The sequence below is a fragment of the Humulus lupulus genome, chromosome 4 (assembly GCF_963169125.1).
Source record: "Humulus lupulus chromosome 4, drHumLupu1.1, whole genome shotgun sequence".
Lineage (NCBI taxonomy): Eukaryota > Viridiplantae > Streptophyta > Magnoliopsida > Rosales > Cannabaceae > Humulus > Humulus lupulus.
The window spans coordinates 15,700,657-15,718,648 of NC_084796.1; the positions used below are offsets into that span (position 1 = coordinate 15,700,657).

Below are 17,992 nucleotides of genomic sequence, written 5' to 3' on the forward strand. Positions count from 1 at the left end.
AAGCAATCTCTTTTTCTTTTCTTATTCCACACTTAAGGTAAGAAAAATTAGATAGTCTTAGATATGAAATTGATGGAATCTTTGGATTTGGTCGATGAAAGGCACGAGCAAGCCTTACCAGCAAAAGGTCGTCCGGTATTTTAACTCTAAAGTACACGAAAGAAAGTTTAATGTAGGAGATCTAGTACTTAGAAGAGTTTTCCTTAACACCTGTGATCAAACTGCTGGAGTACTTGGACCTAACTAGGAAGGACCGTACCAAATTGAAGAAGTCCTCCATCCAAGCACTTATAAACTTGCTCGTTCAAATGGAGATCTCATTCCTCACTATTGGAATGGAGAACACCTACGTAAGTACTATCAATAAATAATTCTTCTTAAAGAATTGGCTTGTATTAATTTCACTTGTTACAAGTTTATGAACAAGGGTTAGTCAATCTTGTGACTGATTGCTTATAAGTGTAAGATCATATTTTTGATCACTCGTACAAACACGATTGTCCATTTATTACGAGAAATAAAAGGGATTGTGCACAGCCAGTCAATCTTGCCAACTATTGTATTTATTACAAGTATTTGCTCATTACGTGTGTTGTTTTGCTATATTATCATTTTTTATAAATGTCTATTACGAGCAGTTATGTTCGAACAGGTCTTGGTCAAGGCAAGTGACCGAGGACCTAAAGCTCCTCAATCACTTGGGGGGCATATAAAGCAAATCATATCAACAAGTATATGTAAACACACGAGCAAAATAAGTGAAAGCATGCTACAGTACTTAGAGTATTTTTTTAAAAAAATTTGTTTAAATTTTGTTAAATCAAGCCAAAGTACTATGCTAAGTTCGGTCATGCAAACAGGATATTGTAATATATTGCAAGTATTATAATATCTAAATATTAAACGTAAATTGTTTTACACCGAGAGCAGTTACTGCTCGAATGTAATTCTCTGTTTAAAAGAAAAAGCTGCCTGTGCAGGAAAGGTTATATTGTCTTGACACTACGAACCGAGGTCCGTGTGTCCCAAATTACAAAGTTAAATAAAAATAGGAAAAATTATGAAACAGGAGGATCTTGAGGAGTTTGCTGGTCGACGGAGGCCCCGATTTCCTTATCTATGCCATCGATTCCCATAGACAAAGAGATTTCGGGGGATGCTGGAACTCTCGCTCGCTCTTCCTCTTCAAGGTGAGCCAGGCACCTGTTTATTTCAGTCTACCTCATACGCTCTGAGAGATAGCTGAAGTCCGCCTAACAATTATGCTTCCAGAACGTATAAAAGCATCTGAAAGTGCCTCCCTTGTACCTCTCTAGGTTACTGGCATTGGTCTCCTCGCGCTCTTTGATGCGTTCCTCCAACCTCTCAGTCTCTTTTCTGCTGATGACCAGATCATCTTGAAGCTTTGAGGCTTCCTTAAAATTAAGCAAAGAAGCCTCCTTGTACTTCTCTTTAGTTTCGATGGCTTTGATCAAAGTAGCCTGGTGCTGTTTCAGCTCTTCGGACAGCTTAGCCTTCTGTTCGAGCAACTCAGCGTTTTTCTTCTCGGCTGCCTCGAGTTGCTCGATATATTTCTACTCTGCGTGTCTAGCCTCGGATGCTTTAAGTTCCTCAGCGTGTCTGTCCTCGGACGCCTTAAGCTGCTCGCCAAGTCTCTTCTCACATTGAGCAGTCAGGGCTCCCGAGCGACGCCAGCTAGCGCTCATGGTTAGAACTCCCTACGATCAGTAAGAAGGTAAAATTGTTAGTAGAAATAAAAGGACAAGATAAAAAAATAAAGCTCAGCAGTAAATGGCAACTTACGCTGAGCACTTTGCTCAGAGCGCGGTTAATGATCTGGTCGACCTCCATGGTGTCGGTACCGATGATGGCCTCTTGGCTGCGTCGGTGCCTCAATAACTTAGTCATCCTATCTTTGGATGAACTAAGCACAATGTTTTTTAAAGCTTCTCCTGTCTGATCAGGAGGTGTCTGATCAGTAGGAGTTGGAGGAGGTTGGTTAACAGGCGCTGGAGGATGTGTCTGGTCAACAGGGGCTGGCGGAGATGTCTGGTCGATGGGAGCTGGAGGAGGTGTTGTTTCCTTGGAAGAAGCTGGTGTTGGAGGATCCGCAATCTGAATCTTTTTTGTTAGAGGGATGCTGCTGCTCTCTCCGAGGTGTTGCCTGCTCCACTTTTTCTTGCTCGGAGGAGCAGCAGGTTCAGGTTCGCTGTACAGGTCGAACAGATCTTCAGCTGACATGACTGCAAAATAGAAGCGAACGGTCAGTAAATATAGATGAAGATACTTACTAAATCAAGGAAATAAGTTCAAAGAAATTACAAGTAAAATACCCGAGCTACAACTACTGGTCACTACATTATTTATTGTACTACTGCTACACTCACTCACTGCCTTGAAGAAGTCTGAATTTAAATTAGGTGTGTATTTAAAGTTTTCATCCCCATCAAATAAATGACAGGAAATGGGTAAACTTTCTAAGAGTGAGAAGTCAGTACTGTTCTCATATGAGGATTCAAGAATAGGCTCAGGGTGTTCTGAAACCTTCTGCTTGCCTTTCCCTGGTGGAACAGGGGCAGCAGCTGCTCCTAGGGTGCTGGAGGGTTCCCTGATGGCCACTCCCATTGTCCTCCTCCTTGGAGGTTGTGACACATCTTGGTGCTGCATGGGAACTCCTCCACCGGTAGCACTCCTCGCAGTTGACTCCCTCACATCCTGGTGAGGCGTCAGAAGGCCAACTAGCCTTAGATTGTTCTCCGTGACCATCTCATTGACGCTTTTTTCTATGTCGGTCATGCTGCCCAAGGATGTTGCTCGTATCTCCATCTCTGGAGTAGGAGTTGGCCGACGCCACAAACCTAAATGACATTGAAGTTCTAAGGAATCTGCAGAAAAGCTAAAGGAAATTAAGCGACAAATTGAATAAATAATTTACCTCCTTCAGTGAAGGCCAGATTGTTGGCGACCAAATTTGGTGTTAAAAAGTACTCCTGGAAGTACTTTCCCACATTGGACTTGTGGGTGATCTCACTCAGGAAAGTGCGAGTAGATTCCTAGTGGTAAAAGTGGAAGAGCCCTGTGTTATTGTGATTGGGGTTGGACTTGAGATCAAACAAATAATTGATCTCATGTAGCGTAGGAACGGGCCACTACTTATGGCTATACAGGATATAGAGAGCAGAAAGCACTCTATATCCATTTGGGGGTAATTTGGAAGGGAGCGACCTTGAAATAGTTGGCCACCCCCTGAAAAAACGGATGAAGAGGCAAGGTTGCCTCTGCCTCAATGTGGTATCTCGACCAGGCGCTGAAGGCGCCCCCAGGCAGGTTTGTCCATTGGTCGATTGTAGGCTTAATTAAGGTTATATCAGGAAGTCTGTACTTCTTGAGATAATTCCCCACCATCCTAGCTGTAATGTTGATAGGAGGTACCACGTACCATTCGAGCTCTGGTCGAAGGACGTCCCGAGGTTGGGCTTTTGTTTGGATTCCTGGCTGGGAAGTATTTTTTAGGTTAAGGGTTGGTCGAAGGATTTTCAGCCTGAGGAGCAGGCTGTTTGGCAGGAGGAGAGGTTGTTTTCTTTTTCTTTTGAGCAGTGGATTTTACTCTACCCATGTTTGTTGGACTGGTCGAAGGTCTATTTGAATGGTTATGAGAAAAGGGAATTTCTGGGATTAGCAGCGAAGGCTGCTTCTGATCTTCAAGCAACTGTTTGAGCAAGTCTTCATCGACCAGCCTCTAACCTCCCCACGGGTCGCACATGAAAATCTGCGAATAGAGAAGGGGAGATGAGAATCTACGGCCAATAGACCAAGAAAGTGGAAAAGTTGGAATAACGTTGCTCGTGTATAAAAGTTAATCTTTTATACGACCAGCAACATTCTAACAAAAACATTAAATTCTATGCGAATAGTTTGGAAAACGAATTAAAAAGCAGAAGTGAAAAGTTTTTCAGGAAAAACTTCTATACTCTGAAAGGGCGGGAAAAACCCAGTTTTTTCTGCATGCTTGAAAGTCGAATTTTTACTTCAATTTTATCCCCTAAATTAATAATCCTAACTCTCAAACTGATTCTTAAGCCTCATATAGTGTTATTTTCTTATCTTATCATCCTCAGACCTACGTACCCATTTACCCCAAATTGGTTTTCAAGAACATTCAGAAACTCAAAGTCCGAAACAAACCAGAAATTAAATATCGCATGGCAGTCTAACGACAGAGACGTTCAAGAAACTTACTTGGATAAAGATTAGTGCAAACTTCCGAGATGATGAATGGATGGGAAAAAACTCCGTGGATCATTGGGATCATTTGGGTCTTCTGGGTTTGAAGCGTTTTGTTCTTCAGTGTTCTTGAGAAAAAGATAGAAAGTAAGAGGTAAAAGGTAAATATGAAAGGCTATATATATTGGTCGAAGCACGTTTACAGAGGTAATCATGAGAGGTGATTTTTCGAGGCATGGGTAAGTGTAATAGCCGTCAAACCACTTTTGGGAAACTACAATGATATGATTGGTTTCCTTTTTCCAGAAGGCATGGACGACTCTGACATATTTGACAAGGCATATGAAAGGTCTGTTGTCTAAGTTTATTTTATGCTGGTCGCATTAAAATAAACTTGGGGGGCAAATGTTTACCCAAAAATGGACCATGATGACGTGGCAGGATTGACCTGTGCATGACAGACACATGGCGGCTTTAAATGAATATATCCTGCTCAGTCATCGGCCAAAAAGTTATTGGTTTAACAAGCATCGTACTTATGTGCGACCAGCCTGGTCACATACTTTCCCTTATTTATGTAATTCTATAATTATGCGTTAATTGTAATTTCTTTTATTGCCTAGATACGCAAGTCTTAATTGTAATTAAGGTTCACTAGCCCATGTAAGCTTCTTGAGCCTATAAATAAGAATCAAAGGGCTCAAGGAAAATGACTTTTTTTTTTTACGGTACGATCTTTGAATACCGAGAGAAAATTAGAGTGTGATTATTCACCAAAGTTGTAATTCTCCCAAGGCTTGTGAAACTCGTGAAGCCTAGTTCACTGATCACAGTATTGGGACTCTACATCAATAAGAACACTAAGTGAACATAGGTCATTACCATCCAATTGAGGCCAAACCACTATAAATTGTTTGTGTCATTTGCTTTTCCATTTGAATTTCTTCGTGTTTTCATCTCCTTTTATATTGTTTATCTGACTCCGTGTCGTTGACCAATTTGGGGATCAACAAGGTGGCTCAGATCACATCATGTATACAGATACTAGGTCTTTGCACCAACAGGTGGGTGAACACCTGACCTACCTATGATGACACGAAGACTAGGCCATGAAACAACAATATGCACAAATCATGATCAATATGACTCTCAACAGTATAACCAAATGCAGACAAATATAACAACAAAAGAACATATTCCCTTTATTTTAATAAATTGGGCAGCATAACGACTTCATATGAATAAAACTCAAATATCATAACCTGCATAGATAAGCATATAAAAAATGTATTTGGCACTCAGTGCCCTCAGAACAGTCCATAAAAGCATGTAGGTTAAGTTTTCAATTATTCAAACATTTTATAAATAAAAAAATTGGAATATGTCTAATGCTATTTGATACATATAAAATAAGTCCAATAATCAAGTTGAGTCTCTACCTCGTTAGAATTGTCAATCCGAGTCCAAAGCGGCACTCCTAAGCTTAACGATGACCCTAGAGTGATTTAGTCCAATTTTAATATCGCATTTTTCCTACATGCATCAAATGAGCAAACGATTATCATCGTTGCATTCCTTATTCAAAATCGTGTCCAATGATATATAATATGACCATATTTAAAATTTCAAGTTCTAGAACCTCACCCAAGTGATGCACAATAGCGGTTGGTGGCGCTAGTGAGCGGTGCATCGGCAATGTCAACGAAGGTAGGCATGGCATATATCAAAATGACCCCATCGATGAGTATATCACAAATATACAACTCATTAGCCTAAAAAATCGCTGATATCACCGAAAACGCTCCCAAAGGGGCGGAGATACCCAAAATCTTGCTTGAGAAAAATGGCAAGTTGACCAGAATGACTTAGTGGCTGATGTTCCTCTCTTCATGCTGGTTCCAACGGTACCACCCATTCATCGAGTAGTGACCGAAGCTAGCCGGAAAACGTGTTCAAAGTTTCACAGTGAAACTTCAAAGTTTTCGTCTAGGTGTGTCTCCACTCCGATGGCCACCAAACTTTGGGGATGAGTTCGTTGTCAACCACTAATGGTGCAGACCTGACGCGTGGCTAGAATGGCAATTTGATGGGTGGCTGAACTGGTCCTTGTCATGGGTTGTTACAGAGAGAAAAGAAAAGAAGAAGGGTCGGGGATGGAGAAGAAAAAGAAAAAAAAATCTGAATATAAAAGGAAGTGGGTCCCACCACTTATATATTGTTATATTATTTTATAATATAATGTTTAGATTAAATAAACATGACAAAGAGTGTCATATGTTATAACATACAAATGAGAGTTACAACATTGTACATTGTGTAATACAAATGTGTAACATATTTGAGAGTTACAGTTTCAGTAACAAATTTGCAACTCTTAAATATTGCCCATTATTGTGTAGATTTGTTATTACACAATTTTGATTTGAATTTCTCAAAGCCATAAGTGCAATGGTTGTTGGAGATTTGGTTTTAACCCCAATAATGTGTTTGGAGGTTACAAAATCAATTGTGAATTGTTTGAAACCATTTGGAAAAAATAGCACAAAGTTGTGTGCTGGAAAAGGTCAGCGGCCGCGATTAGGGGCATTGGTGGCCGCGACCAGGGTGATAGATGTAATGACCCAACTTATTCTAGACTTTGGACCATTAATATCTACTATACATAGATACTAATCTTAAGGAAACATACATGTAAAACATTCATAACTTTATAAAAAAATTGTAAGGCAAAGGTTGAAATACATAAAGATTCGGTTAGGATATGGGATCCCATTGTTTGAAAATGAAATAAAACATGACTTAAATCTTAAATAAATTGGTTACAAAATCAAGTGCAGAAATATAGAAATCATAATTTAAAATACTTAAACAACTTCGTCCTCGAATCGTTTACGCAGTCCACCGAATCCATTCTCCCTTAATACACATTCCCAAGCTGCCAAGAATCTTCCCACTGCCATAATTATTTTCCTGCACATATAACATAAAGGAATGAGTCTAATGCCCAGCAAGGAAAATCTACTAGAAGCATGCAACATAAACATAAACATAAACATAAACTATAAACATATAACATATACTATAAACATATATCACAATTCTAACCCATGTACATGGTAATTATTAGGGTTTGCTAACTAAGCAACTATAAGCCTCATACTACAATGAGGTTTGCTAGCTAAGCAACTATAAGCCCCAATAACATAAAAGTGTTAGGGTTTGCTATTTAAGCAACTATAAGCCCCAAACCATACATATATCATAACATATATAAAACATACTATAGCATAATCATATAAGCATATGATAACTATCCTATTTTCCTTACAAAATACCAGGATGTGAGAACAAGGACGAGATTTTGGAACACTCCTAAAAACCATTAATAGAAAGGTGAGTATTCTAAAAGAAAGAGATGAAAATGAATGAACTAAACCACCGAGAAGGTACTTATCGACAAGAACCTCAAGTTCAAAGAACTTAGATGCCTAACCACGAATGAAAACAGCGAGTTAGGAATTAAGTAGAGAAAAACTATAAAAACATACATAAATGAACTAGGAATATGAATACCTTTGAATGCTCTATAACCGAACTACACCTCGATATCGAAATACACACTATTAACCTTACTTCCCAAGTGTTTAATAAGCTTAAGATGATAAAGCTTATAACCTCAACCCAAGTGTTTAACACTCTAAAGTAAACCTAGCAGCTTGAAGGCTCTGAACTCAGCTTGAAGAATGAAAGAAATGGCTAGGTACTAGGTCCTATTTATAGAGTTCAAGAATGAAAAGATCTTCTTTTAGCTTGAATAAAAATAATGAATTTTTAATTGAAAAACATTTGAATATTCGTTCAGTAGAGGCTTAAGACTCGGTCAAAAAGATTATGGGCTTATCAAGAGGTTATGGAATAAAATGAGCTCGGTTTCAAAATTGTTTGAAAAACCTGCCCTAGAGCCGATATATCGCCCATGGTAGGCGATATATCGCCTGGGCTTATGTTCCCAAGGCTCGTCGAAGTGTTCGTGCGAAGTTACGTGTTTTTCGTATTCCCCGAGTGGCGATATATCGCCCCCTAGAGCTGCGATATATCGGCATACACTGAAATATTATACACGTAATTGCACTTTTTCAGCCTAATTTGAATTGAGTAAACATCTTTGACTGAGTCCTATAACGATTTCAAAGCTGCTGGCAGACTCTGAGATTTTCAAATATTACTCTTAATAAACTATTCCTCAAAAATACTTAATTTCTTAATAAACATGCACATGACAAGTGTCATTCTCTTATTGGGTCTATCTAAACCTTATAGTATAAGAAATATCATATTCATAATCAGTTATATTAATCATACCTTATGTTATAATTAATATTCTTAAACTATAGGTTAAACTTATAAAATCTATAAGTGTTGCTACGAGTGTCCAACTAAGTCCCGGCTTGAACCAAAATCCATAGTAATAAACATACTATAACTACTACTAGCTACTAGCTACTACTACTAGCTACTAGCTACTACTACTACCTAGCTAAGTAAAGTTCTTGGACTCTACAATAGAGAGCCACGACTGCGGCCAGAAAGGCTGGCTACCATTTTTTAGTTTTTTCTAATTTTCTTGAATGGCTTTAACAACTCAAATAACTCCCAAATCTCTTTTTTAATTCTATAAACATCCAATTAATCATTGGTAACAACCATGGGAGTTGGTGGAATTTAAAATTCAAAGGGTGTCTCAAAACTCTATAAATAGTAGCCTATTGCTCACTTGTAAGAGACAACTTTTCTATCCACTAGAGCACTTGGCTAGAAAACACCTAGATGCTTGATTATTCCACAGATCTATTTCCAAATTGTGAGAGTTCCCTTAGTGCTTGAGTTAGGGGGAAATAAGCTTTTGGACAAAGGTTGCAAACCTTGTTCAAGTTGGTGATCCCCAATTCTCTTGACTTTGGTGGTGTGAGTCAGAGTGTTCTTTCTTTTTGTTCTTATTGTTTCTTTTCTACAATTGCTTTTCATCTTATTCTTCTTTTCTTATTTACTTGTATTTCTTGTTTATAGTTGTAATCTTTTTATTTCTTTTTGTTACAAACACTATTACTTTATTTGTATCTTTTGTTTAGAGTTGTATTTCTCTATTCTCTTCTTCTACTTCTTCTCTTATTTTATTTGTAATTTCAGTCATAGAGTTGTAATCTTATTTAATCAATCCTTGTTTATTTGTACTATTTTGCTTAGAGTAGTAAGAGTTTTTTTACCATTTACATTGAGGCCATTTACTTTTTCCTAACATATATTAGATTATATATTTTTTTCTGTTTGAATTTTCAACCTGAAATGTCCTCAGGTTTTACAGGTGCAATGTTATATTTAGCACATCTTACAAAAAATATGACTCCAATGGTGTTCCAAAAAGTGTGTCAAATTTGGCACATGCTAAAAGTTGTGACAAATTTTACACAAAATATAGCATAGGTCAAATTTGGCACATCAATAAATACCACTTTTTTTATTTACCATTGTTGACTGTGTTTTTAGTCAACGACGTGAGAACGTCAATAACGACAAACCTTCCAGAGAATGTAAACGACAACAGACAGTTTAATCAATGAAAGTAGATAACACCAGAGATTTTATAGTGGTTCAGCCCCGATCAGTCGGTAATACCCTAATCCACTTAGTAAAATAATCTACCGTGACCACTGCAAACTGCACTCCTCCTTTTCCTTTGGGAAACTTCCCAATCAGATCAATACCCCACACTGCAAAAGGCCACAGACTTTGCATTTGCTTCAAGACATTTGGGGGCACTCTGGGCACTTTAGAAAATCTTTGGCATTTGTCACACCTCCGCACGTATTCCATAGAGTCCTCGTTCATGGTAGGCCAGAAAAATCCTTGCCTCAAGATCTTTTTAGATAGACTCTGCCCCCCAGTATGATCTCCACAAAACCCCTCATGCACCTCAGCTAGTAAGTTCTTTGACTGGTCGGGTGTTATGCACCTGAGTAAAGGTAGGGAATACCCTCTCCTATACAACACTCCATCTACCATGGTGTATCTAGCAGCTTGCCTCATAACCTTCCTTGCTTCATTACGACCATCTGGGAGGGTCCCTTGCTCAAGGTAAGCAATGATGGGAGTCATCCAGGTGTCGGCTATCATGATCAGCATGGCCTCTTGTTTATCAATGCTCGGCTCCGCCAAGTATTCTACCGGTACTATATTCAGAGTTTCGGCGTCTTTTGCACTAGCAAGCTTTGCTAGAGCATCTGCATTGGAATTATGCTCCCGTGGGACTAGCATGATGGTATACTCCTCGAACTGGGCTAGCAAATCTTTGGTTTTGTTTAAGTATGCCACCATGCGTAGGCCCCTAGCCTGATATTCCCCCAATACTTGATAGACCACCAATTGGGAATCACTATTTATCTCCACCGACCGGGCACGTACATCTCTAACCAGTCGCAAGCCTGCTAAGAGGGCCTCATACTCCGCCTCATTGTTAGAAGCATTAAATCTGAATCTTAGTGCACAATGAATTTAGTGCTTCTCTGGTGTGACTAGTATAATCCCGGCTCCTGAATGGTGCTCATTTGACGACCCATCAACAAAAAGTTGCCAAGTAGGGATTTCTTCTTTTTGTCCAGTAACACTCTCTTGCTGGTCGGGAACATCAGCGATTCCGGTACATTCAGCGATGAAATCTGCCAAAGCTTGACCTTTAATAGCAATCCTCGGTTGGTACTTGATTGCAAATTGGCCTAGCTCAACTGCCCATTTAAGTAGACGACCAGACGACTTCGGCTTCTGTAAAACTTGGCGTAGAGGCTGGTCAGTAAGGACCTTAATGGGGTGTGCTTGGAAGTATGGCCGCAATTTTCGTGATGCAAGTACCAAGCAGTAAGCCAACTTCTCGATCATGGGATACCGGGACTCCGCTCCTATCAATCGCTTGCAAACATAATATACCGGGTGCTGCACCTTATCCTCCTCACGTACTAAGGCAACACTAACAGCATGCTCCGTGACTGCTAGGTACATAAATAGGTCTTCTCCATCAACTGGCTTGGAAAGAACAAGAGGTTGGGCCAAATTCTCCTTTATCGCCTGGAAAGCTTGTTCACACTCTGCGGTCCACTCAAACTTCTTGCCTCCTTTAAGCAGGTTAAAAAACGGCACGCACTTGTCCATTGATTTCGAAACGAACCTGCTTAGAGCCGCAATCCGCCCAGTCAAGCTTTGCACATCCTTTATTCTTGTTGGAGACTTCATCTCTATGAGAGCCTTGATCTTCTCTGGGTTTGCCTCTACTCCTCGGGAGTTAACAATAAACCCAAGGAATTTTCCAGAACCCACTCCAAATGAACACTTGAGGGGGTTTAACTTCATGTTATACTTCCTCAATATTGCAAAGCACTCCTCTAAGTCTCGCACGTGCCCCCCAGCTTCCTTTGACTTCACCAGCATATCGTCTACGTATACCTCCATGCTCTTGCTGATTAAGTCATGAAACATACCATTCACCAAGCGCTGGTAGGTAGCTTCTGCATTCTTCAATCCGAAGGGCATGACCCTATAGCAGTATAGCCCTATATCTGTTCGGAAGCTGGTATGCTCTTCATCAGGAGGATGCATGCTGTTCTGGTTGTACCCCGAATACGCATCCATGAAGGACAAGGTCTCGTGGCCAGAGGTTGCATCTACCAACTGGTCTATTCTCGGTAAAGGAAAGCAATCCTTTGGGCACAATTTGTTTAGATCAGTAAAATCTACACAAGTCCTCCACTTTCCATTGGGTTTGGGCACCAACACTGGGTTTGAAACCCAAGCTGGGTAGTATGCCTCTCTGATAAACCCATTCTCCTTCAATCGCTCTACCTCCTCCTTAAGAGCCTTTGCTCGATCCTTGTCAAGCAATCTCCTCTTCTGCTGCACCGCTGGATATCCTTCATTCACGTTGAGCACGTGGCTGATCACAGTTGGTGAGATACCCACCATATCCTTGTGAGACCAGGCGAAGACATCTTGATTCCTTCGCAAGAATTCTATCAGCTGTGCTCTCACCTCATCTTTCAACTTCTTTCCAATCTTGACCCCTCTCGTCAGGTCATTCTCATCTATAGGGACCTCCTCTAACTCCTCGGAGGGTCCCACATCACTCTCATAATTCCCAAAGCGAGGATCAAAATCTCTTCCCTTGCTTTGGGCAACGCCCTATTTGGTGACTTCATCACCGGATGGGGTCTTCTGCTTTTTCAAACTAGGAGTGCTCTCCTGGCCACACTCCTCTAACATCTCTTCATCGTTCACTACTACAAGACTCTGGTCTACATCCATCTCATCCACCTCCTCTCTCTCAACACATACAATCATGTTGTTTTCCTTGGCACCTTTCTTCGCCTTAGCTATCGAGGCATTATAGCACTCCCTAGCCTCCCTTTGGTCTCCTTGGACATAGCCTATGCCAGCGCTGGTCAGGAACTTCATGGATAGGTGCCAAATTGAAACTACCGCATGCAAGTTGGTGAGTAGTGGTCGACCAATAACCACATTGTAGGCGGACGGGCAGTCAACAATCAAAAACTCAATCATTGAAGTTTCATGCTTGGGAGCTTCCCCTGTCGTGACTGGTAACTTGATTGTCCCAGTTGGTGACAGTCCTTCTCCAGTAAACCCATAAATGACGTGAGAGCACGGCTTCAAATCATTGATGGATAGCTTCATCTTTTCAAAAGAGGACTTATAAATAATGTTTACGGAGCTTCCTGTATCAACCAGACATCTTTTCACCTTCATATTAGCTATTTGGACTGTCACAACAAGAGGGTCATTGTGAGGATACCTCACATGTTTAGCATCTTCCTCAGTAAAAGTGAGGGACTCACTTTCATACCTTGGGTTCTTTGGTGGTCGCTCCTCCACCGTCATAACCTCGAAGGTGGATGCCGCATCCAACTCATGACGAAGGGTGCGAGCATACCTCTCCCTCGCCTTGTTGCAATCTCCAGCAAGATGTGGTCCTCCACATATAGTATCTAATGTGAAGTCTACAGGTTCAGGTTGCAAAGGTGGGGACCGTTGCCGCTTGAACCCAGGATTATTGTTGCTCCCCTCTCCTTGGGTCTTCTCTGCTCGGTACTTTTTTAGCTTCCCCGACCGGAGGAGAAACTCTATCTCATCTTTAAGGTGATTACACTCATTCGTGTCGTGACCATAGTCTCCATGAAAACGACAGAACTTGTTCATATCCCTCTTACTCATCTCCTTCTTGATTGGTGGGGGTTTCCGGTAAGGGACATCCTGATGACTGGCTAGATAGATTCTGCCCGGGTCGCCGAAAGAGTGGTGTAGTTGGTGAATCGAGGTTCATACTTCGTTGGCTTGTCGTTTGATCCTGACTTAGCCTTTTTCTCACTGCGGCGGTCAGACCCATTATTCCCACGTTTCTTACTACCACCTTGATCATTTCCGCTATCCTTCGGAGTATCACTTGATCCACTTGGATTGTTCAACCCATTCTCTCCCTTCTCAATAGCATCGTCCAACTTCATGTATTTATCTGCTCGGTCTAAAAACTGTTGTAAAGTTGAAATTGGATGGCGATGGATACTGTCCCACAAAGGACTTCGGTAGATAATACCGGAAGAGATCGCCACCATCTTCCCCTCATCTCCAACCGCGATAGCTCGGTTAGCTTCTCTCATGAACCTTTGAATGTAATTCTTGAGAGACTCATCTTTACCCTGCCTAATATCCACCAAATGGTTGGCATAAACAGGAGGGGTTCGGGCAGTACTGAACTGCCTGCAGAACTCCTTCCTAAAGCTCTCCCAAGAGGTGATGGAGTTTGGTTTGAACTTCCAGTACCACTCCTGGGCAGTGTCTGACAATGTGGTGGGGAAGACTTTGCAGCGGTAGTCATCACTCACCCCAAGCAGCTCCATCTGATCTTCAAACTTTCTAACGTGTCTTACCGGGTCTGCCTTTTCTGTATAAACTGGCAATACCGGTGCTTTGTATTTCCTTGGTGGTTGAACTACTCTAATTCGAGCACAAAAAGGGCTACCACTCCTGTGGTCTACCGGATCAATAGCTGGTTGTTTTGACAAACTCTGGACTGCTGCTGTCAAAGCATCAAGCTGGGCTTGGATGCCTGGGGCCATAGCTGGGCTCTCAATCTCGGGACCGCCTGGTCGGGCACTCCTATCCGGCACCTCACCAACGAGTATTTCTACTTGACTAGTAGGATGGATTGGCTCCTGCCCTTCGACCGAAACTGTCCTCCTTCTATCATCAATGACGTCCCTCAGGTCCTTCTGAGCAGTGTTCTTTCCCAACCGGTCGAACACCGTACTCCGAGTCTTCTCGGAAGTTCTGCTAGGTGGAGCGTGCTCCTTGCCATTACGCTGGTTGGGATGCCGTGGTGGCTTTCCCGTTTGAGCTGGTTGATCTTCTCTTCCTCATCGATTATTATTCTTCTCCTTCGACTGGTTGGTGTGGTGACTGTCAGCTTCATCACGCCCATGTCCATCTTTGAAGTGAGAAGTCTCTTTGCCACGAGGAGCTCTATTGTGCTCCTGCTCAGAAGGTGTTTTCTTACTGCCTGACCTATGACTCCCTGACCTGGAAGTCTCTGATCGGTGGCTCCTTGAGGGGGTCTTAGAGTTCCCCCTTTGGGTTGAGGCAGTGCGCGATCGGACTCCCTCCTCTTCATGACCAGGTGGGTTATCACCACCCCTACTTGGTTTATCAGTTTTCTTACGACTAGCTTCTGTGGTCCTTGCCTCTGAGCATTGGCTCTGGTCAGTTGCGTAGCTGCCTCCAGAGCAAGTGCAGCTTCGCGATGTCGCCTGTCGGCCTCCTCCTGCTGTCGACGGATCTCCTCGCTCCTAGCGTCCATTTCCCGTTTCTGCCTGGCCATTTCCTCAGCAAAGGCCTCCTGCCTAGCATTGAACTGAGCCAGCTCCTCCTGGAATGCACTCATGGTCTTCTGGAGCTTTTCAACTTCTGGAGCTACATCCTCGAGCACAACTCTAGGCTCAGTCTCACGATCTTGAACGCTGGGACCCTCTGATCTAGCATGCTCCTTAGAGGTGCTTGCCCTCTTGGAGGCCGTATTAGTGTTCTTAGGCGCCATACAGCTTCAGGGACTATCTGTTTTTCTCTTTAGGCTCTCAATGAAAGCACCAAAATGTGGACTGTGTTTTTAGTCAACGACGTGAGAACGTCAATAACGACAAGCCTTCAAGAGAATGTAAACGACAACAGACAGTTTAATCAATGAAAGTAAATAACACCAGAGATTTTATAGTGGTTCAGCCACGATTAGTCAGTAATAGCCTAATCCACTTAGAGATTTTATTATTCTATTCACACTCAAGATCAGATGAACCAGTGTTAACTGAGTTTCTTCAGTGTAAATATTCAAGAATACAAAAAAGGGTTCTCTCAAGAAAAACACACTTTCTCTCTCTAGAACTCAGACCAATTATCAATTTGCCAAAAGTCCCTTTACGATCCCATCCACCCTCTATTTATAGGCTTGGGATCCTCAACTGATATCCCCTTCAGATACAGATATTTTATTATTCATCTTATATTTAAATTACAAGAAATATTTAAAATACAATAGATTCCTCAATTTGAGTGAGGAATGAGAGATTCCCGCGGTGCCCAGACCGATTCTTACTGAAGTAGTTCCCGGGAATTTGACGTAGTCTAGTTTGTTTGTTGATGATTATCGTCTTCTGACCAAGGTCCGAGCCACATGCATTGGCTCTCCTCGGACTTGGTCCGAGCCAACCTCCTTGAGCATACCTCGGACTAAGGTCCGAGCCAAGTAATTTGGCTCCTTGGACTAGGGTCCGATTGGACCCATTCTTGCCTTCTCCTCGGAATAGGGTCCGAGGCAATCACCCTTGCCTCTCCTTGGACTTGGTCCGAGCCAACCATATTGGAAGCTCACCTCGGACATGTCTGAGCCACACATCTTGGAAGCTTACCTCGGATAGGTCCGAGCCAAGCATGTTGGAAGCTCACTTCGGATAGGTCTGAGCCAAGCACTTGGAAGCTCACCTCGGATAGGTCCTAGCCAAGCACTTGGTTCCTCCAACTAAGGTCCGATCGGACCTTTTGTGGCCTCTCCTTGGCCAAAATCTAAGTCCATCCCTTGGCATGCATGGGACCTCTCCTCGGACTTGGTCCAAGCCAACCATCTTGGAGGCTCACCTCGGACATGTCCGAGCCAAACCTCTTGAAAGCTTACCTCGAATAGGCCCGAGTCAAGCGTCTAGGGGCTCCTCAAGCTAAGGTCCGATCGGACCTGCTGCTTCTGTCCCTCGAGCCAAAGTCCAAACCCATCCTTCAAGCTCCTTAGACTTAGGTTTGAACCAAACACTTGGGCTTCTTGGACAAGGGTCCGAGCCAAGCACATTCTAGCCCAAGTATTCTTCTCGGGTGTATTTGACTTGACTATGGCATCTCTCAAGCAGTCCAAATTCTTCACTGATGCAATTGGCTACTGCTAAGCCAGATCACCCAACTAATCCATGCCACGTGTCAATTTTACTGCCACCTCATTCTTTTCAAATTTTGGGATAACAACCATATTACTACTAATTATTATAATTTAGTAGTTAACAATTAATGACCAATCACATATCATTTTTTTTTTAATGAATCTTAGATTACATAATTTGGATAATAAAAATTAATTTTTGTATATTCTCAATAAATATTAAATGAATTAGACTTTTTATGTTAATTTGCATCTTGTGAATTAGAGCACAATGTTAGATTAAAAATTAATCTAGATGCATAACAATCTTAATGTGAAATAAACAGACTGTTATATAAAATTTAGAGGATCGAATATGTGTACCTCCAGCCATTGCTATTGACAATCTCGATCTATAAGCTTTAGATCTACAAAAGTAAATGAGATAAATTCGAACGAGTACACGAGTTTCCAAGCTCTCACTAACTCTTTTAGATGGAGTTGCTGAAAGACAGAAAAATGAGCTGTGATGGTTCAATATTCATTTGGACTCTAGGGGTGTTATCAAAACCACAATTAATCTTGCTCATGAGGTGGAGGGTTCTGAAGGATCTTTCTCAGAACCTAAGTCCTTTGATTGATCACTCCCACTAATCAAGGCATTTTCAAGAAATTTTGCATTCCTTGATTCCATAATACTAGTACTATGAGATGGACAATATAACTTGTAACCTTTAGACCTTTCAGCGTATCCAATAAAGTATCCACTTATGGTCCTTGGGTCCAATTTCTTCTCTCGTGGATTGTATATCCTAACTTCAGATGGGCATCCCCAAATGCGTACATGTTGCAAACTCAGTTTCCAACCTTTCCATAATTCAAAAGGAGTTTTTGAGACTGCCTTGGTTGGAACTTGGTTTAATATGTACACGGATGTCTTTAGAGCTTCAGTCCAAAAGGATTTAGGAAGATTAGGGTTGCTGCTAAGCATACTTCGCACCATGTCCATCAATGTTCAGTTTCTCCTTTATGTGACACAATTTTGCTCGGGTGCACCAGGCATGGTACATTGAGCAACAATCCCATTTTCTTGAAGAAACTTTGCAAAAGGGTAACGTTCTTGTCCATCTTCATTGTATCTACCATAATATTCTCCACCTCTATCTGATCTCACTATCTTAATTTGCTTGTTTCATTGTTTCTCTACTTTAGCTTTAAATATCTTAAAGACATCTATCGCTTCACTTTTGTTATGAAGTAAGT

The 17,992-nt window shown here is 41.5% G+C and overlaps 1 protein-coding gene across 1 annotated transcript; it reads right to left on the minus strand.

The window, feature by feature from the left end:
* Positions 1-1,058: 1,058 nt before the first annotated feature.
* Positions 1,059-13,784, minus strand: LOC133831934 (uncharacterized). The gene is made up of 6 exons (XM_062262336.1): positions 13,691-13,784; positions 2,499-2,885; positions 1,804-2,243; positions 1,664-1,718; positions 1,309-1,549; positions 1,059-1,203 (listed from the first exon to the last, which is right to left on the minus strand). The coding sequence occupies exons 1-6, from the start codon at positions 13,782-13,784 to the stop codon at positions 1,059-1,061; spliced, it is 1,362 nt and encodes a 453-aa protein (XP_062118320.1).
* Between the last annotated feature and the right edge of the window lie 4,208 nt (positions 13,785-17,992).